The 22,827-nt window shown below is 37.9% G+C and overlaps 1 protein-coding gene across 1 annotated transcript; it reads right to left on the reverse strand.

Annotated features, from left to right (window-relative positions):
- Positions 1-2,370: 2,370 nt before the first annotated feature.
- On the reverse strand, positions 2,371-19,567 carry LOC139705220 (olfactory receptor 7D4-like). The gene is made up of 2 exons (XM_071610135.1): positions 19,074-19,567; positions 2,371-3,313 (listed from the first exon to the last, which is right to left on the reverse strand). The coding sequence occupies exons 1-2, from the start codon at positions 19,565-19,567 to the stop codon at positions 2,371-2,373; spliced, it is 1,437 nt and encodes a 478-aa protein (XP_071466236.1).
- Between the last annotated feature and the right edge of the window lie 3,260 nt (positions 19,568-22,827).

A 22,827-nucleotide genomic window follows, 5' to 3' on the forward strand; every position in this document is an offset into this window, starting at 1 on the left:
TGTTCTTCTGTAGGATATTTTTGCTGACAGACTGGTGTCTTTGTGGGTGATGGGCCATACAGAGAGAGACAGCTCCACATTCTTGGGGTACTTAGGAACTAATGCACTGATGGAAGGATAGGCCTGGTCTTCCCTTATTCTGTCACCTGCTTGCACACACTGACAAGCCAGCTTCTGTGTTCTGAGATTCTCATCAGAGTCCCTTGTAGCTAGGAATTAGGAGAGGCCTCTGGTCACCATCCTGCAAGAACCTGAATCCTACCCACAGCTGCATGAAGTACCTTTGCAGCAGATCCTCAGCTGTGAAGCCACGAGATGACCATAAACCTGGCTGGCACCTCAGCTGCAGTCTTCTAAAATGTTCTGACATACTAGTGGGGTGGAAAGTTACCAAAAGTCTTTGTAAAGACCAATAGTTTCTAATATGCAATCCTGCATCAAATTAACAGAAAAAAAATCAGAATTGGAGTCTTATCCATATTAGCAAAAAACATACATCACAAAGGAATGGTGATTTCAAACCACAGGCCAGTAGTATAGAAAGAAAACACAGGAAATCTTGTCATTTGATACAACATGTATGAAACCATATGGCATTCTCTTAAAAGAGGCGAGTCAGTCATAAATCTCTCTTAAGTATGGTATCTAAAATAGTCCAACTCATGAAAACAGAGATTAAAAGGGCATTTACCAGAGAAATGGTATGAGTAGATGTTGGTCCAAGGACACAAAATTTTAGTTGGGAGAAATAACTTCAAAGGATGCATTATATACCACCATGATTTAAGTGAACAAAAATAAATTGTGTGCTTCACATAAATTGGAAACCATATACAAAATGGGGAGATATTTTCAAAACACATATCTTATGAGTCAAGTATCCACAATGGACAAAGAAATCTTAGAGGTCAGAAGCAAATGCACACTGTACCATTGCAAAATGAGCAAGTAAGTGAGAAGTCATTTTTCCAAAGTATACATAGTGCCTTCCAATAGCCATCTGGAAGATGTTGAATTATTCATGGCCAAATGCAAATCAAAAGCACAGTGAGATTATTAACATTAATCATAGAGGACAGCGGATTTTGTAACAGCATATTTGTAAATGCATATAACCCAACTTTATGAATTTCACATACTCCTTAATTATTGCCAAGGATATGAACATTTTGGTAGCTCTACACATTAGAATATGAAATGTGCTCAGCTATACTTCAAACAACTAAACATAAAATGACCACCATACAACACAGAAGTTCCACTCTGAGATTATTACTACAATAATTAAAACAAGCATAGACATTTGCTTGCTTAATAACGAGGTCAGGGAAAAAGTTTTGCTTGGGGATTTTGTCATTATGCACAATCACTGAGCATACTTAAACGAAGATGGGTAAGGCTTAATGTACGCAGGTTTTTATTGACTTAAATACCCCAAATAGGTAATTACACAATTGTCCAAAACTGGATAACTGGAAAGACATCTTGTGTGTATACATGCAGTGGAATAGTATTCAGTCAGAACAAGGACTGGGACTGGATAACATTACCAGTGAAAGAGTCAAAAGAAGGGAGGAAAAGAAGAAATAAGGGAAGGAGGGAAAAAAGAAAGAAAGGAAGCAAAGAAGAAAGAAAAAATAGGAAGGAAGGAAGGAAGGGAAGGAGGGAGGGAGGGAGGGGAAAGCAAAGATCACAAATGATGAACAATGTTTCAGAGACATTATGTCACCATGAAAGCAAAGGACAAACTCACTTTCAGGACTGGATTCCAGCTTTCATGTGGAAACACAACCATTCTTACAAAAATGAGGCTACCAAATCTAGGAGTTGGGCTCCGTGCCATGTTCCAGGTGAGCAAGAATTCCAAGCTCAGTTTCTTTTCAGAAGTTAGCAAATTTCATAGACCATCCCCCAAGCAATGTTTTCAGGATTAAATAAAGCCATGCATGTAAAGGACAAACACACTCCGAGTATTGTCAGCACTTGGCTGTGATGGTTTTCATTCATTTTCTTCCAGGGAAAACAGGGATACAACCAAAGTAAGGTCAAGAAACTTCAAGCAACAATTTTTGAGGAATCCATCTCAGCATGGGATATAAGTGCTGGCTGTCATGTTGGAATCTCAGCAAGGCCTGTTAGACAACATGACACACTTGAGACTTCATGAACCATGGGTAGGGAAGAATTAACATGGGAGGTTGCTGAAGAGGAAAAAGAAATGAATATCTGGAAAAGGAAAGTCGCTAGAGCTTTGGGAATACAAGAAATTAAGCATGAAATTTAGGGTAGAAAAAGAGTTAAGATATTGTAATTAAGTGCATTGTACCTCAGGGGACACAACATTTCCTGAGTTCTGAGGTCAGTGATCCATCAAGGTCTAGAAGCTGCTCTAATGAGGAGTCTCCTCAAGGCCCCCTTCATATCCTTGTTCCTCAGGCTGTAGATGAAGGGGTTCAGCATAGGGGTGACCACAGTGTACATCACTGAGGCAATAGAGCTTGCCTGGGCAGAATGGGTCAGAGCAGAACTGAGGTAAACCCCAAGTCCTGTTCCACAGAACAAGGAGACCACGCAGAGGTGGGACCCACAGGTGGAAAAGGCTTTAGACTTCTTCTTCATGGAAGACATCCTCAGTAAGGAGGAGATAATCTGAGAGTAAGAAAAGAGGATCCCAGTGACAGGAAACACACCCAGCAGGGCAGTCACCAGGTACACAAACAAGTTATTGATAAAGGTGTCCGAGCTGGCCACCTTGAGAAGCTGTGCCAGTTCACAGAAGAAATGTGGGATTTCAGTGCCCATGGAGAAGGTCAGTCGATTCAGCAGTAGAATATGAATCAGGGAGACCCAGAACAGGATGAGCCAAGACATCAGAACCAGGAGGACACAGAGCCGGGGGTTCATGATGACTGTGTATTTCAGAGGGTGGCAGATGGCCACAAAGCGGTCATAGGCCATTATTGTCAACAGAATATTATCCACTCCAACTAAAGTTGTAAAAAAATATGTCTGAGTGAGGCACTCGATGTAGGATATATCTTTGCTCTGTGTGTAAATGTTCATTAGCATCTTAGGGACCGTGGTGGAGATGAAGCAGATGTCAGCCAAGGACAGGTTGGAGAGGAAGAAGTACATGGGGGTGTGGAGGTGGGAGTCAGAGCTGATGGCCAGGATGATGAGCAGGTTCCCAAGCACTGTGACCAGGTACATGCACAGGAAGAGCTCAAAGAGAAAGGGCTGCCATTCAGAATCCTCTGAGAGGCCCAGGAGGAGGAACTGTGTCAGAATTGTGTCGTTTTCTGCTTCCATGTAGCTGATAATCTGCTGAGAAAGGAGGTAAATGCATGTTCAATAAAGAATAACTTTGTACCTCGGGTATTTACCACCTTTTAATATCACCCTTCTATTTGATCTTGGCAATCACAGTGATTCCCTCCACGAGGTGGCAGCTCATTTCTCATTTAAATGTGTATAAGCATCCACACTTCCTTTAATGCAGCATCAATTTCTTCTCTTTCTCAGCAATGTCCTTTGTTAATAATTCCATTTGAATTTTGAATTTATGGACATCAACTAATGTTATATTTTATAGTGCCATTCCAACATAACCCCAGACATTCCTTGTAGGCTCTCTGATGATCTCTAGATGTACTGCTTTTTTGGAAAACCTCCACATTAGTGATTAACATACATACCATCTTTTTATGATTTGACTGTTTATAACAAAATCAAAATGACATTTCACTGTCATTGCCTTATTTTTTTTTCATTTAAAATGAGTTTATTATTGTTACATTGTTGGTATGGTTTAAAAATGCCTCTATTCATGGTGGCAGTTTCAATACTTGATAGCTATTATTATAATTATGATCATCCTTTTAATTATAATTACTCTGCATATGTAAGTGTCCAAAGGTGGGCTACAGAGTTCTCATTTATTGGGTTCTTGAGATGGAATTCTAAGAATTGAATTTTAGTCCACCATCCTACAACCTTTGTGGTCCTGAAAAAGTCTAATTCTCTTAAAAGCAAATATGTCACCTCTGCAGTAGGAGAAATAAATGCTAACTACATGGTAGGACTGAACATTTAAATTAATTAAAATGATTTAATTTTCTCCAGTGGTCTCTGTGATATACAGTGGACTCTCATAAATGTGAAATTATGTTCTTACGACCTTAATAGGTCTTCCTTGCATTTCTATCATGAACCAATATCACTTTTAACTGTGGCTGCCATCTGTATGCAATTCTGATTATTATCAATTCAACATTTCCTCTTTGAACTATGTAGATAAGAGAAGGAAATAAAGGATACCACCATTAAAATCAAATACAAGGCAGGATAATGTCTCCCTGCTTGAATGGGTGATCATCAAAATAGATGATAGACATAATGGATTAAAATTTTCAAAAACTTAAAAATCCTGTAATGTTTATTGGAAAATTATGAGTTAAAAATTAATTATCACATTCTCTCTGACACAAAAATGTTAATGTTATGAATTCCCACAGGTTTTTAATTAATTAAAGTCAGAGAAACGTCACTGAAGACCAATTTAGTATGTGAAGGTAGGTAGAAGACTCTTCTCTGAAATAGTAATAACTGCATCAATTAGGAAGGAAGAGTCATTGTTAATCATTGGAGGTGAGGAAGGAAGAAGCCTTCTAGGCTAAGAGGTGAGAATGTGTAGTTGTCCTGTGGTGTGGTCAACTCAGCATAAGAGAGGCTTTGAGAGGCCTGGTGATGGTGAACTGGGGATGAGGCTCATTAAGGACAAGTGTGAGACCAATTAAAGCTTCCTTTAACTGATTTATTATCCTGTCACCCAGGCAGATTCACGTTCTTTGAGGCCCTGAGGTAGTGATGGTTTTGGCTCATCATTTACCTTTCAGGGACTCACATGCTACACCAGCCACATTTTCAGTAGTGAAAAAATACAATTGTTGGAGACATAACAAAGATTGAAATAAAAATGTGTCCTCTAACATAAAGGAGAAGATATCATGCCTGTCACATGCCTGGAGATTCACAAATGGGAGTAATGACATTAAATACAATGCATTTATATTTATTTTAAAAGCATAACACATGATGAAAAGGATCAATGATTCTAGGAATTGAAACTTCATTATAAGGAAGTTTGTTAACATCCTCCATACAAAAACAGATCAATTAATAGTAATCCTAGATATGATCACAGTTAAAACTGCATTTGAAAAACACTATCAGGCATTTCTGTGCTTACCATCCAGGACTGAGACAGCCTGCAAACAGAAAAACCATGGACATTTTCCTGACTCAGTAAAAAACGATAGTTTTCAAAAAATAGCCAAAAGGAAATGTTATCTTCAAATGCTACAGATTTGTATTAGATCCACGAACATGCCAAAGCAGCCTCTTCCAACTTCAGTCATTTGATCTTTTCCTGAGCTTTCAGAAGAATTGGGAAAGGGAGGAGAGGAATTTAGATTAATAAACATCTGAAAAAAAAAAAAAAACAGCAGACGCTGTTCTTGGTAGATGCTGCTGTGAACACTAAAGTGAGACAATAACTATAAAAATACAGAATTAGTAAGAGACAGATAACTAGAGACAGATCTGCTGGTGAAAATAGAAAGTGGAATGGAAAACTCCAGTCACACTTGGAACAAGGTAGGTAAGAGGTCTTTGGTGAGTTGTTAATAAATAGGAATTGGAGGCAGAAAACTTGACAGGAGGGTACAATTACAAGCAAGAGTGGAGAAGAGTGAGGATCAACAGAAACAAAAGAAAACAAAGCACACACTGGTCCTGAGGTGGATCCCAAGAGTACAAAGAGAAGCAGAAGAACAGCTGGAAGAGACCTGTCAATGGAAACTAAAGTTCCTTTAGAGGAACTTCACAGCCTAGAGGAATCGGGTGCTTCCTGGGCATTATGGTCCTAGATCAAAGCCCAGTCCCACTTTCTCTCCTGCCTGCTCCACCAGCCTGATGGGGACACCAGCTCTCATGAGCAGTTGTCACTGAAGCATTCTCTTTGCCACAATCTGTGACTAAGAAGGGTACAGGCTTTTTATACAGGATGTGATTAGATAACTATTTGTAAGGGGCACCAGGAGCATTATTAAATTGTCTACTGCCTCAGGGTTTGAATTCTCAGAGTTCCTCATTAAATAAATTGTTCTGTCTTCTTTCTACTCTACAAGCAATTCAGCTCCCTTGGGATACAAAGAAGAGAGCACATAGGAAATTTTTCAGTCAATTTTGTTTTCATTTAGACCGATGTGAATGTAATTTCTTTTTTTTTATTCCAAGGAAAACCTCTTTTTTCCCCCTAAGTTTGATTTTAAAGCTATGAGATTTACTCTTAGGAATGTTTAATTTCTACAAAGAACCAATCTCAGGATCAGTCTCTCTCTGATCATGCCTCCTTAGATGATCCTTTTGAGATGTTATGTTTAATATGATGTCCACAACATTTTGAAGGAAAATAAGTCCTTTCTCTTCAATGTTTCCAAATTTTTAAATTATTCAAATGTATTTTTCATATTTTTAGTTAAAAGTGTATGTTCAACTTGAGCAACATGTCTATGAGAATCATATATCATGAAATGACTAAACCCAGATAATTAACATAGGCATAATCTCACAGTTATTTTTGTGGGGAGAACACTTAACATCCACTCAGCATTTTCCAGTACATTATACCATCATTGACTGTGGTCACCATGCTGTACATCTGATCTCTTGAACTCATTCCTCATCTCTAATTAGAATTTTGTATCCTTCGCCCAACATTTTCCAACAATGCTCCCAACTGTCCTAGCCTCAGGGAATCTCCATTCTATTACCTATTTCTATGAGATCAACTTCATCCAATACAGAGATGGATGAGATCATGGAGATTTCATCTCCCTGTGCCTAGCTCTTTTGATTTAATAACTATTCTTCAAATTTATTCTGATGGATGTAAATGACAGGATTTCCTCTATTTTATGCCTTTTTAATTGATATATGTGTGGTATTAGGAAACTATTGATTTTTTGCACTACTTACAACCTCCTCCGACCCTTCAGTGATTCAGAGTATCACCCTAGTCTGTAATCAAGGTGTTGGAGAGGGCTGCTTCACCTCAAGGCTCCACAGTCAGAAGAGGGCCTATGGGTGCATTTCTTGCTTGCAGGCTCACTCCCAGGGCTGGTGCTAGGATTTGGTTCCTTCAGGCTGGTGGATGAAAGACTGTCTTGGTCCTTGACACTTGAATCTCTCAGGACAAGCTCTCAACATGGATGCTGGCTTCCATGAGAGCTAGTGAGCACGTAACAGAGCAACAGCCAGACACAAATTAAAATCCAGTGTTTATTCTATAATCTCAGATGTGATATTACATCCTTTTGCCAGTTTCTGTTAGTCGGTTTGATTGTTGCTGCTCCTGTGACCAAAATATCCATCAAGAACAACTTAGAGGAAGGAAAGCTTATTTGAGCTCATGGGTACAGAGATTTGGTCCACAGTTGGCTGAGTCCATTGCTCTGGGCACAAGTGAGGTTGGACATCATGATGGAAGGGGAGGTGGGGGAGCACTGCTATATTTATAGGTGGTGAAGAAGTAAGAGAGGAAAAAGAGAAGAGGTTTTACTGCAAATGAACTCATTCAGTGCCCCACCTCCTGCAGCCTTGACCTACCTGCCTAGAGTTACCAGTCAGTCCATTCACATTAGGATAGACTAATTAGGCTATAACTCTCATGATTTAATCATTTTACCTCTTAATATTCCTCCAGTAACACAGGAGCTTTGGGGACACCTCATTCAAATTGTAATGTTGTTGGTTGGAAGCAAAACACGGGTCCTAGGACGCACTCAAGGGGATGAGTGTAGGAAATGGTATGAATATGAGAAGTGAGGCTCAGTTAGCACGTGTGAAAGCTGCCTTCTTAATTCTTGAGTTCCAAGAAGAACCTCACAAGGCTGTAGAGATGTTGCTGTGCTCTCCAGCATAGTCCAGAACTCATCACAACAACAAAGCCTGAGCAAAATTTCCTCCATACTTGACAAGGGCATAAAAATTGGCTCTGATATTTGCATTTCTGAAGATTCTACCATGCCATTCCAGGACTTGTAGTCAGAAGAAGGAAAACTAGTTGCTCTTTCATCATTAGAGTTCCTGTATTGCCATCATATCACATGTTCAACAATGTCCCTGGTGGCTTCTGATTTCCATTCTTCTAGAAAGAACTCATCTTGATGCAGAATGTATTCCTTCAGATTAACTTATGTTCACGGTTCCTGAATGTTTAAGTAAATGTGCTTCATCCCTCTGTTCTTTTCTACTTGATGAGTGAGATGAGAATGGATGTCCTTGGCCACCTTCCATATCCAATCCATGCAGCCACCATGGCTCAGAGGACTCTGTGTGAGGAATTCATAGATGGGTCATTAATTGATGTGACGGAATTTTATCAATATGCTGAATTAAATTGGATATCTATAAAGAAAGGGTCTCATGTAGCTGTGTGTCAGAAAGTAGAATAGTCTGACTTTGGTGAAATCAAATGATCAATGGCAAGCATTAGAGTATAATTTCAGGTCAAGAGACTGGATATTTACTGGAACATAAATCACAGACATTTTCCTTACGACTCTCAACGACAATTGAATTGAATCCTGAATCAGGGCCAAAACAAATCCCTACTGGGATTTTCGGGCCACTTCCTAATAATACTATAGGTTTAAATTTGGGACATAATAATTTAAAAGGAGCCATTGATGCAATACCTGGAGTGATAGACTCAAATTGTAAAGGACAATTAAATGTTACTGTAAGGTCCAATTATGCCCTAAGGCTTACTCCAAAGGATGCATTTTCCCAATTGTTTTTATTGCCCTGTGATTCGGATAAACACCGGCAAGTAAATTCAGTTTTTAAACCGCCAGACAGAGTTTACTGGTCTCAGTTAGTGGGGCAAGAGCGCCCTTTATTGGAACTTAAAATTAATCATAAAAATTTCAAGGGTATTCTCAACACAGGTGCTGATATTTCTGTCTTTTCTAGTAGATTCGGACCTAGGAATTGGCCCTTACATGTAGCACCAGCTAACCTAGAGGGAATTTCTTGCACTAATAGAATAACCAATACTATAGTCATATACTTTTTCTGGTGGCCTCTTTGGATTTTTTGAGGTCTCAGGGATCCTTTTCTCTCACTGTAAAATCTTATGCTCCATCCTGAGCATCCCTTCCTTAGGTGGGAAGTACAAAGCCTTCTCTACCTGTGGCTCTCACCTCTCAGTTGTTTGCTTATTTTGTGGAACAGGCTTTGCAGGGTACATTCGTTCAGCTGTGTCATCCTCCCCCAAGAAAGATGTGGTGGTGTCCTCAGTGATGTACACTGTGGTCACCCCCATGCTGAACCCCTTCATCTACAGCCTGAGGAACAGGGACATCAAAAGTGCCCTGTGGAGGCTGCACAGCAGGACTCTCTAATCTCATTATGTGTTTCATCCTTTTCTTAGAATTGATTAGAAACTCAATCTAGGACTTCAGATGCTTCAATGTGGAATCACTATTTTTGTGTTTTCTTAGTTTTACACAACAATATCTTGACCAGGTTAAGCACATAAAATGAATAACATTCATCTATATCTCAAAACATAACAAAATGATATCAATTATTGGCACATCTATATTTGTATACCATGGAGTAAAACATTACTCACTATCTTACAAGAAAGCATGAAGACATTTTTCATCCATATGGACAATATTTCCCATTTTTCTTGGAGTCCTACACCATCTATAAAGTACACTTATTTAAGAAGTCCTGAGAGAAAAAAAAAAACAAAACAAAACAAAAAAAAAACCTCTAGCTATTTTTATATTTTTTATTGATTTTTTAATTTATATATGATAGCAGAATGCATTATAATACATATTACTACACATATAAAGCACAATTTTTTATATCTCTGGTTGTATACAAAGTATATTCACACCATTCATGTCTCCATACCTGTACTTTGGATAATAATGTTCATCACATTCCACCATCATTTCTAACCCTTGCCTCCTCCCTTCCCCTCCTACCCCTCTGCCCTATGTAGAGTTTGTCTATTCCTCCCATGTTCCCTCACCCTACCCCACTATGAATCAGCCTCTTTATGTCTGAGAAAACATTCTGCATTTGGTTTTTGGGGATTGGCTAACTTTACTTAGCATTAGTTTCTCTAACTCTATCCATTTACCTGAAAATGCCATGATTTTATTCTCTTTTATTGCTGAGTACTATTTCATTGTGTATATATATGTCACATTTTTTTTATCCATTCATCTATTGAAGGGCATCTAGGTTGGTCCCACAGTTTAGCTATTGTGAACTGAGCTACTATAAACACTGTTGTGGCTGTGTCCCTGTAGTATGCTGTTTTTAAGTCATTGAGGTATAGACTGAGGAAAGGGATAGCTGGGTAAAATGGTGGTTCCATTCTTAATTCTCCAAGAATCTTCATACTGCTATCCATATTGGCTACAGCAATCTGCAGACCCACGAGCAGTGTATGAGTGTACCTTTTTCCTGCATCCTCATCAACACTTATTTTTGTTTGTATTCATAATAGCAAGAAAGATAAAATAGTTGAGATGGTTCACAGAAGAAATTAGCAATTTCCAAATCACTGAAGCAGGTGAATTGTAAAGCAATCAAATTGTACAGCTGGAAGTCCAAAAGACTAACCATAAAAGGAAGAAAAACTAAGAAGCCACAGAGGCGAGGGTTCATGATGACGGCATATTGCAGGGGGTGACAGATGGCCACATATAGGTCACAGGCCATCACAGTTAGAAGCAGATCATTCGTACATCCAAAAATGGTAAATAGAGACATCTGTGTCAGGCAGCCCACATAGGAGATGACTCTGCTGTGAGTTTGGATGTTTACCAGCATCTTTGGGACCATTGTGGAGATGACACCAATGTCAGCCAAAGACAGGTTGGAGAGGAAGAAGTACATGGGGGTGTGGAGGTGGGGGTCAGAGCTGACGGCCAGGATGATGAGCAGGTTCCCAAGCACTGTGACCAGGTACATGGACAGGAACAGTCCAGAGAGGAGGGGCTGCAGGTCTGGGTCCTCTGAGAGTCTCATGAGGTGAAATTCTGAGACACGTGTTAGATTTTGTTCTTCTATGTTCCTTGTACATCTTTGGGAAAAGAAAAATGATTGAAGAGGAAATAAAGTTACTCAGAATTCTGTGTATTTTGAATTTGCCTTTGAAATCCATAATTTGTTAACAACAGTTGTAATGAAGCCAGGCTTCTTAGAAATCTTTGATTATTGGTTTCTGTGTTGTTCACCTCCTTTGGCACAGACCTGCTTTAGCAATGCTCAACTGAACAGTTTTCAAAGACTGTTTTGAGATAAAATATACATATCTCAGTAAAATAAAACCTACTCTTTTAAGAAAAGGAGATAACAAAATTCATATCCATAAAGAATATTATTTTTAAAGAGAGAGAGAGAATTTTTTTAATATTTATTTTTTAGTTTTCAGTGGAGACAACATCTTTATTTCTACTTTTATGTGGTGCTGAGGATCAAACCCAGCGCTCCGTGCATGCTAGGTGAGCAAGCTACTGCTTGAGCCACATCCCCAGCCCAAAATTATTTTTAATAAAAAAAAATTAAGAAGCATTCTGACAGTCCTCAAAAGAAGAAATACAAATGGACAAAATAGATATGAAAACACATTCAATATCTCTGCCAATCAGGGAAATGCAAAAAAAAAAAAAAAAGCTATATTGAAATTTCACCTCATTCCATTTAGAATGGCAGTTATCAACAATACACAAAATAATAAATGCTGGCAAGAATGTGAGGGAAAATATTCCCTTATGTATTGTTGTTTGGTTTGCAAATTAGTATAACCACAGTGAAAAGTGATGGAGCGGTTCCTCAAAAGAGTAGGAATGAGGCTGAGGATACAACTTAGTGGTAGATTGCTTGCTAGCATGCACAAAGCCCAGGGTTCAATATCCAGCACCTCAAAAAAAATGTCTAATAATGGAATCATCATATGACCCACTCTCCCACTCCTTGGTATTCATCCAAAATATATCATATCAACATACTACAATGATATGGCCACATCGATGTTTTTAGCACTGCAATTCATGGTAGCCAATATATGGAATCATCTGTCCATCACCAAATGAATGGGTTAAGAAAATGTGGTACAGGATGGGCTTGATGGAGCAGATCTGTAAACTCAACATCTTGGGACACTGAGGCAGGAAGATCAGAAGAGCAAAGCCAGCGTCAGCAACTTATTGGGGCCCTAAGCCACGTAGTGTGACCCTGTCTCAAAGTAAAAAAATAAAACTGGCCCTGATTAAGCACCCTGAGCTCAATCCCTGGTACCACTGGTACCAGAAGGCAAAGAAAAGAAAATACAAGAAAAGAAAATGGGGTATATATACCCAATAAAGTTTTCCTCTGCCATAAAACAGAATGAAGTTATGGCATTTGATGGCAAATGGATGGAAGTAGAGTACATAATGCTAAGTGAAATAAACCAGCCTCAGGAAGTCAAGGGAGTATCATGTGAAAAAACTGGAGCAAAATAAGGGGGTGGGGGAGAGAGATCCCATGAAAACAGTAGGGAGATCAATGAAGTAGAAGAGGGGACTGACAGGGAAGGAGGAGAGGTGGAAAAAGGGAGGAATTTCAGAGTGAATTTGACCAATTATGCTATATAATATGCAAATATACTGAATATACCAAAATGAATTACATCTTTCTGTATATCAATAAAACATAAAGTAAAAAATAAAGTAATTAGCCAAATTGTTCCTCGTTCCTCCAGTCTCTAAGGACTTCCTCACACTAATGGAGGAAGAAGACAAAGAGAAGATGAGGGCCCACAATTGTTTCCAGTATATTCATCTACTCTGTAGGAAATCTGTGTGGACTTTTCACTTCTTTCATTTCTGTCTGTCTGCAAGTCTTTAAAAGACATTCATTCACATTTTAAAAGCAATTTATGTGAGAAACATAGTAAAACATAACACTTCATAAATCACTTTATACAACAAACTATTTAATAGTAAGACATTTTTGCAAGCATGAAAACTCAGGTATATTAATTGAAAATTGAAGAGTATAAATGTGTATCACTATGATTGACATTTGTGTGCACCCAGCTTTATAACTATGGTGATCTGAAACACCATCGCAGACAACCTAAATCTTTTTTGATCAAAAACCAAACTGGTTTACCACTGCATATCTAGACATCTAAAAAGCAAAGATCTCAAGAAATTTCATCTTCAACAAATAGAGATGTTCATAGTATATATATATATATATATATATATATATATATATATATATATATATCACTTCATTTACTAAGTTCTAATATTTTTTACTTCATCACACAGTGTTAATATTATGATAACACACTTTTGTGGAATCGAATTTGCAAAATGATCCATCCACCATTTATTTTCACTATTTTTATTGGTTATTGTTTCAATGCCTTATCAAATTTCTTTACTCTAAAGTTATGGAGTCTCTCAATTTTTTCTTATTGTGGTACAAAGTATAAATTTACCCAATTAAAACTATGTGCTCCCTCATCTTCTGATTTGGGATGTGTCTAGCCAAAATATGAGCAGTTCCAAATCCACTGTGCTCTCGCCAATGGATCTGTCAGACATCTCCCTTGCAGGATTCTGTCTGCAAGGGACAGAATTTATTTTCAGCATCGACTGAATTTATTTTCAGCATCGACTGAAAATTTTTATTAGCTGAGTGGACTGGGGCACATTTTGGAACTATCATGGCCTCAAAATACCCACTTTTAATGGTACTTAGGTGAAGGAAATCAAGGGTGAAATGCAAAATGTACATGCCTGTTAAAAATTATTTACCCTCTTACAAAAAAAAAAAAAAAGGAAAAGAGAACTTGACATTCATACACCCAGTAACTTTTTTCTTTACTGGAAACTGAAAATTTCTAAGAAGATCTCTAAGTACTTCTTAAAGATTACATGTAAAATTTGCATATATTTCATCGTGACTGTCTAAGAGGATCTAGACTTCTTAAACAGTACTTGCAAGGCAAAGAATCATACAATGGTGGGTGAGGTTTGAAAAATTCTACAAATAATAAAGGAGTAAAAGACTGATGATAGACATTTGTCATGCACATCAAAAAATGTCAGAATTTAGGATGGCTCTGTTTCTATTAAGAACATTCATTATGTGAGAGAAGATTAGGAAAAGTACTATAATTGACCAATTTTACTGCACAAACATATCTGTCCTTGGTTTCATTCAACATGTTTGTACACTATCCTATGGTGCAGAGTCTAGGGTCTAATCCTATCTATTCATTATGGAATGATGGCGATTTTATAATTTTTTGCTGACACTCATATATAGCAAAATGTCTCAACATCAAACATACTCCTGTGCAATGCAGCTTCATGCTAATGCTTTTGTAATTCTTTGTTCCTGTCAAATTCACCTCAATATGTATGCATGCACAGTAAATAGAAACTTTTCTTCCATACACATACAGCTTATTAGGGTATGTAATATGGCTTCATTATATTGCTCAGAGAAGGATTAATGCACACGTTTGTCACAATGAGCCACAAGAGTCTGTGATGGATGAAATGTGGAAGGTTTCCCAGAACTATAATTGTCAAAGTTGTATGAGAATTTATTTTATCGACTTCAATAAAAACAGGTCAAAATACATTTTCTTAAAGACTTCATTAGGTGATGACACACACACACACACAAGTAAAATCTAAAGATAATACACCTGGAGTGAGAGGAGAACTTTCATGATGAGTGAAAAATCAGATATCAACATGTACACTTGTTTTGGGGCTCAGGATGACTGAAGCTTAACATGGTATTGTAGTCAGACCCTGTGGCTAGGAGAGAACCAAGGGGACTCTTTTCCATTGTAGATCAAGGAGGTTCATGGTTGCATCTGTAGAAATACCTACTACAGAAAAGATGTTGATAGGACTGTTTTCCAGTTTTGTTGAAGGGAATTCTTTTCTGAAAGATTGGTATCTTGATGAGTGGGGGACCGTCCTTAAAAGCATAGGGACATTGCCATAATCTTGGGGTGCTTAGAGACCAATGTCTGGGTAAAGGACTGGTTCTATTTCCCTGTCACCTGCCGGCTCACACTGATGGAAGCCAGCTGCTATGCCACGAGATGCCTCGTGAGAGTCCCTTGTTGTTAAAACTAAGGAAGTCCTCTGTCTACCATTGTGCAAAAACCTGGATTCTGTCCACCATCAAATGAGATTATTTGTGAGCATGTCATCTTTAGTGAAGTCCTGAGATTAATGAAAACTTGGAAAACACTTTTACTGCAGACTTGTTAGACATGCTAAAATATTAGAGGACAGTACAAATGTACCAAGGAACTTGGTCAAGACCAGTAGTTTTTAATATACAAGCATATATTAAATTAACAGAAAAATTAGAATTGTGGTCTTATCCATGTTAACAAAAACATACATCACAAAGGAATAAGAACCACACACCAGTAGTGTAGAAGGAAATACAGGACAAAAAGGAAATAGTATCAGATTCTTGTTATGGAAGACCGAATTCTCCCTTACATACATGTTTATTCAATAGATTTGCAAAAATGGCACACATTGATTTGTTAACTAATAACATAAAAATTTAGAAATGATTTTGAATGTGTTCACAACAACAACAAAAATAATGTTTTGGAACTTAGATATGTTTCACCAGATTTGACCATTACACAATGGGTTAACATACATGAAAACAGCACATAATCACCCATAACTATGTACAATTTTTATGTCAGCTTAAAAAAATTGGCAATGTATATTACCATGCCTCAAACCTGGCAAAGAGAACGTAGAATATAGTCAAGATTCCTGGTGAGAAAAGGAAACCCGACTCTTCAAATGACATTCACTTTTATTTTCTTCTACTTCCATGAATGTTAGTGCATCATACTCCCAATTTGAAGATAGAGATTTGCTGGAGACACTAAAAAGTAGAGCTACTCAAAGAAAACAAGTAAAGGAAATAATTTTGCATATAAATTCCAAAGCATAGGCAACAAAAGTTGAAATTGAAAAAGGCCTCCAAATAGCAAAAGAAGCATTGAAGTGATAAAAGAATAATCCACAGGATGGAGAATATATTTTTAAGTTGTATATTGGATAAGAGAAAAATATCTAAATTATATGGAAATCAAACAACTTAATAGTAATAAATAAATAACTCAATTATAAATGGGCAAAGTACCTGCATACACATTTCTAAAAAGAAGACTTACAAATTACTGACAGGAATGTGAAACAGTGTTCAACAGCACTGATCAAACGGGCAATGCAAATTGAAATCACCATGAGATATCACTTCACACTTGTTATCATTCACCCAAAAGATGAATGATAGCAGGCATCATGGAGGATTTGGAAACAAGAGATTATTTAACACTACTAGTGAGAGTATAAATTGGTGCAGCCATTGAATATCATTATGGAATTTCCTCAAGAATTTAAAAGTAGAATTACCATATGATCCAGCAATCCCTCTACTGCATGTATGTCTAATACATCTGAAATCAGAATGCCAAAATGTATGTGCATTCCCATTATCATGGTGTGATTAACAATAGCAAAGATATGAAATCAAGTTAACTGCTTATAATGAGATGATTAGATAATAAATGTGGTGGGTATACTCACAGGAACTCTATTCAGGAATAAAATGAAGGAAATCTTTTCCTTTCGGGCAGCATGAATGAACCTATGTGGCATTCAGTTAAGAGAAATGAGCCAGGCACACACCACAAGGACTCACATGTGAATCTAAAATAGTCAACTCAAGAAGACAGAGTAAAATGTTGGCTGCCCGAGGCTGTGGGTAGGGATTTAGTAGGTGTTTGTGAAAGAACACCAAAATTCACCTAAGAGAAATAATCTCAAATGATCTATTGTATACCATAATGAATATAGTTAATGATGTTAAATTGTACACTTGAAATAAATGGAAAGACAATATAGAAAGGGAAAAATATTGCAAAACACGTATCTAATAAGGGTCAAGTACCCACAACTTATGATGAACTCTGACAGGGTAGGAGCAAAAGTATGCACATCTACACTGCGAAATGAGCAAGGGTTAAAATAAGATTTCTGCAGAGAAGACATATAAACTACCAAGAATCCCCCTAAAGCAAGCTCAGTTCGTCAAATGCAAATCAAAAGCAAAATACAAGACAAATCCACAGCCAATACAAAGCTATCCTTTTAAATTTTTTGAAAATCACAAGTATTGGAAAGGATATGAAGATATTAGAATCTGTATGCATCAGAATACAAACTTTATTTGGCTATTCATGAAAAAATTGAACACACAATGACCATATGACACAGTGATTCCATTCTGAGAACATTAATATAACAATTGAAAACAAATTTAGTCATTTGCTGCTTAACAGCCCCTGTAAAATCTAAGAATAGCTTTGTTAGGTGATTTCCCCATTGTAAAAACATTTCAGAGGATACTCCACAAACTGAGATGGCCAGGACATGAATAAATGCAATGCTGTGGGGCAACCATGGTATATGCAGTTTCTCACCTGTTACATGGCTGTACTCAAATAGATAAACACGTGCACATAATTATCAGAAGCACTGTTCAAAAGATAGTAAATATCCAAATGGCCATTGATAAATAGAAGGAAAAACAGCTTGCCTTCTGTGTATATTCACACAGGAGAATATTATTTAGCAATAAAAAGGAGTGGAGTAAGTTAACATTACCAGTAAAACAGTCAAAATGAAGAAGAGAAGGAGGAGGAGAGAATGAAGGAGGAAGGAAGGAATGAAAGAAGAGAGAAATGGAGGTAAGGAGAAAAACAAGGATTACAAATAATGTAGCAACGTCAGAGTCTTCCCAAGTATCATATCACTATGAGCCAAATCAGAGAAGTCATATTCAAAGCTAGACTACAGTGATAATGTTAAAAATGCAATCTCTATTCTTACAAAAAGTAGGAGAGCAAAGGGAGGAATATGGGCTCAGCATCTGGTTCCAGATGTTGAAATATCACGCACCCAATTCTCAGGCTCTTCCTCAAAGAAACTGGGTGAATTACAGAAAATACAGACAAGAAGTGACTCAGGATCAAATGAAGTCATGTGAGTAAAAATATAAGCACAGATCTAATGAGGTAAACATTTTGCACTGAAGTTTTTCATTTTCATTGCTTCTAGATGAAATGAGAGATTAAATTAAGGTGAAGAACACGAAGTTTCAAGCACTAGTTTTTTTAGATAACCATGTCAGCACTTAATGTAGTTGATTTACATCATGTAGGAAGTCTCAGGAATATCTGTTAAAAAAATTACCAAACTGGACCATACATCATGACCATGGGAAGAAAAGTTAAAATGGAACACTACTGAGGAAAACAAACACAAAATTACATAGAAGCAAGTGCCTAGGTGATTCTGGAGTACAAAAAAATTCAACTTGGCATTCGTGGGAGAAAAGTAGCCAACACGTTGAAATTCACAACACTTGCCTTCAGAGCACACAATGTCCACTTGACTCTGAGGTCAGTTATCCATCAGGTTCAGGAGGCTGCTCTGGTAAGGAGTCTCCGCAGGGCCCCCTTCACATCCTTGTTCCTCAGGCTGTAGATGAAAGGGTTCAGCATGGGGGTGACCACAGTGTACATCACTGAAGAAATAGAGATTTGCTGGGCAGAATGAGTCACAGGAGAACTGAGGTAAACCCCAAGGCCTGTTCCATAGAACAAGGAGACCACACAGAGGTGGGACCCACAGGTGGAAAAGGCTTTAGACTTGCTCACAGAGGACATCTTCATTAAGGAGGAGACAATCTGAGAGTAAGAGAAGAGAATTCCAGTGACAGAAATCGTACACAGCACAACAGCCACCACAAACATAAAGATGTTGTTGACAAGGGTGTCAGAGGTGGCCACCTTGAGAAGCTGAGCCACTTCACAGAAGAAATGTGGGATTTCAGTGCCCATAGAGAAGGTCAGCCGCTTCAGCAATAGGATATGAATCAGGGACACCCAGCATATGATAAACCAAGAAATCAGAACCAGAAGGCCACAGTGCCGAGGGCTCATGATGACTATGTAGTTCAGGGGATGGCAGATGGCTGCAAATCTGTCATACGCCATTATCGTCAGTAGTAAAACATCTATTCCAACAAAAATCATACAATAATATGCCTGAGTGAGGCACTCTGTGTAGGAGATGGCTTTCCTTTTTGCCTGGATGTTCACCAGCATCTTGGGGACCGTGGTGGAGGTGAAACAGATGTCAACCAAGGACAGGTTGGAGAGGAAGAAGTACATGGGGGTGTGGAGGTGGGCGTCAGAGCAGATGGCCAGGATGATGAGCAGGTTCCCAAGCACTGTGACCAGGTACATGGTCAGGAACAGTCCAAACAGAAAGGACTGCAGTTCAGGATCCTCTGAGAGGCCCAAGAGGAGAAATTGTGTTAAGCCTGTGTGGTTCTCTGCTTCCATGTACCTGGTGTATCTGCTGGAGAAGGAGGTAAAAGCAATATCCAATAAGTATCCTAGGGGCACCCCAGTTACAACATCACCTCGGAGGGATGCCCTTCTTTGTTGTTATTTGTGTAACAAACACAAATGTTGGCTGTATAATGAGTAATGAGACCTAAATCTCTAACATAAGATAAAAGGAAAGCTTGAAACTTCCCACTTGCCTGGACATACACATGAAATTGAGTAGCAAGGTCCAATACAACACATTTATATTTATTTTAAAAGAATAACACATGATGAACCAGGAATACCAAGTTTCTGAATGGAAGCCCCCTCAACGTACAGACGTTAACATAATTTGTCACAAAACTAGAGTGCTGAATACCCATCCTAACAATAATCACATTAGAAGACTGGATGTTGGAAGATGGAACAGGCATTTATAATGTTGGAGACTGTCAGTTAGCAAGGACCTTTTCTGAATCCAGTAAAGAAGGGTTTTTAAACTACAGCAACAGGAAATGTTACAGTGAACACTGGAGTATTCATATTGAATCCACTAACACTCCAGGACAGTCTTCTCCAACTCAATCATCTGAAATTTTCCTGGACATGTAAAGGAATTGGGAATGTAAAAAGTAAAGGAAGTTGGGTTAGTAATTAAATACCAAAAATATTTTCTTTATTGATATATGCTATTTTGGACACCACAGTGAAAGTATAACTATGAGTAAAACGAATCAAAGCTACAATAACTCAAATCTGCCAGTAAACGTAGGTCAGGACATAAAAAGAAATGCCCATCAAATTTCATACTTCTGCCTAACAGATTTCAGGTGAGTAGTTAATACCTGAATAATTGGATGCAGGAAATCTGACAGGAGCCTACAACTTATAGGAGAGAGTGAAGAAGAATCAGAGACTCAGCTTAAAATTAAACAGAAACTCTAGAATCCAAAGAATGAGAAAATGAAATGGAAGAATTTCTAGAAGAAAAAGATGTCAACAGAAACTAAGTCCCTTCCAAGTACAGGCACTTCACCTTCAAAAGCTAAAAGATAGAGAGAAAGAGAGAGAGAGAGAGAGAGAGAGAGAGAGAGAGAGAGAGAGAGAGAGAGAGAGAGAAAGAGAGAGAGAGAGAGAGAGGAGGACTTTCCCAGTATGGTTATTCTAGAGCATAGCCCAGTACCTACGCTCTCTGCTCTTTTCCTTCTCACTATGACCAGCCTCAATGGGACACACCAGCCCTCCATGATGGGTATGACTGAAGCTTTCTCTTCTCCATGATGTGTCCTTGGGAAGCCCTCATGCGTTTTCATAGAAGTTGAGATCAGAAACGTGCTGGTGAGGGATAAAAGTGGAAGGTTTATAGTGTCTAGAATCTCAAACTTTGAAGTCTCCAAACTCCTCATTAAATAAAATGTTATGTTGTCTTTCCATTCTCCAAACGATTCAGCTCCCTTGGGGTACAAAGAAGAAAACAGACTGGAAGATTATCAGCCCATCTTGTGTCTGTGTAAGATAAATAGATTTCCTCCCTGGAGAAACTCTTTTTTATCGCTGTAGTTTAATTTCAAAGTTACAAGGTTTATTCCAAGGGATGTTTAACTTCTATAAGGCACCAATCCCAGAAAAAAAAAACAAAAAACTCTCTGGACATCTTCCTTAGAAGAATCTTTGGAGATTCTCTGAATCATATGGTGCCTACAACATTATGAGGGGAAACTAAGTCCATTTTTGTACATATCCAATATCTTCTATTTAGTTTATTTTTAATGGTGCATTAGAATTGTGGGAAATAGTGGAATTCATTATGCCATATTCGTACATGCACTTGACATCATTTGAACAGTCTCGTTCTGAAACACCTTGCCTTGTCCTCTCTCCTATATTTCCAAGCCTACGTGCTCTACCCCACCAACCTCCCTTCTATTATTATTATTACACTTTTATTACATATATGTCAGCAGGATTCATTGTGTTATAGATAAGTAGACACTGAACCATAATGGGCAGGGGTCAAGCAATGAATGGAGGAATTTTGGATGGAGAAAAATGTGTGGGGGTGGGGGGTGAATGTGGGGAAAGAAAGTAGAATGAGGTGAACCTTATCACCCCTGTGTATGAGTAGGGTTGCACAAATGGTGAGACTCGACATCATGTACAACCAGAGAAATGAAAAGTTGCTCCATTTATGTAAAAAACCATAAAATTAAATTAATAATAATAAATTTTTATAAAGATAGGGAATAGGACTATAACTCAGTGGTAAAGTGTGTACTTAGCATGCATGAGTTCCTAGATCAATCCCCAGCAGAAAGAAAGAAAGAAAGAAAGAAAGAAAGAAAGAAAGAAAGAAAGAAAGAAAGACTGAACATTTTTTAAAAATCCCATTTGTACATACATAGCATAATTTGGTAGATTTCACTCAACAGTATTTCTCAGTAGCCTCTCCTCCTTCCTCCCACCAGACCCTGTCCTCTACTTCATTCATGTCCCTCTGAGATCCCCATTTTTATTTTCTTTTTTCCCATCCTTTACCTTCACATGAGAAAACGTTTGACTCTTGATTTTCTGAGTCTATTTTATTTCAATTAGCATGGTGTTCTCCGTTCAATTCTTTTTACCAGCAAATAACATATATTCATTCTTTGTTATGGCAGAGTAAATTCCATTGTATATACACACCACATATTATTTGTCCACTTGTCTGATGATGGGTACCTAGACTGGTTCTGCAAATTGGCTATTGTGAATTGCTACAGACATTGGTTGGTATACAACAAGAAGTCCTTTCTTTCCAAAGACTATCTTTTCTCTAGCATATGTTTTTGACAATATGATGGCTGTATCTTCATGCATCTGGCTCTGTGTCTTTTTTCCCCATTGATTTTCATGCTTGTCTTTGTCCAACTATCACAGTTTTGTTACTATTTTTCTATACTAAAACTTGAGATCAGGTATTATGATGCCTCCAGCACCACTCTTATTGCTCAGGATTGCTTTGGCTATTCTGAGTCTTTTGTTCTTCTATACTAATTTTAGGACAGTTTTTTCTAGTTCTGGGAATGAAAAATGCCATTGATATTTTGATGGGTGTTGCATTAAATATGTATGCCATTTATGGTCAAATGGCAGACATGACAATATTAATACCTGACTATTAATTCTGCCTCTCCAAGAACATGGGAGGTCTTTCCATCTTCTAAGATATTTTCCACTTCTTTCTTCAGTATTCTATACTTTCATTGTGCAGATATTTCACCTCATTGGTTGGA

Source organism: Marmota flaviventris, chromosome 1 (assembly GCF_047511675.1).
Source record: "Marmota flaviventris isolate mMarFla1 chromosome 1, mMarFla1.hap1, whole genome shotgun sequence".
NCBI classification, from domain to species: Eukaryota; Metazoa; Chordata; class Mammalia; order Rodentia; family Sciuridae; genus Marmota; species Marmota flaviventris.

Bases quoted from the DNA above. Each gene is read 5' to 3' on its own strand.
- LOC139705220 (XM_071610135.1), bottom strand. From the start codon at position 19,567: ATGGAAGCAGAGAACCACACAGGCTTAACACAATTTCTCCTCTTGGGC. The intron at 3,314-19,073 runs GCTGACCTTCTC...GCAGATTATCAG, and splicing joins CATATCCTATTGCTGAAGCG to CTACATGGAAGCAGAAAACG.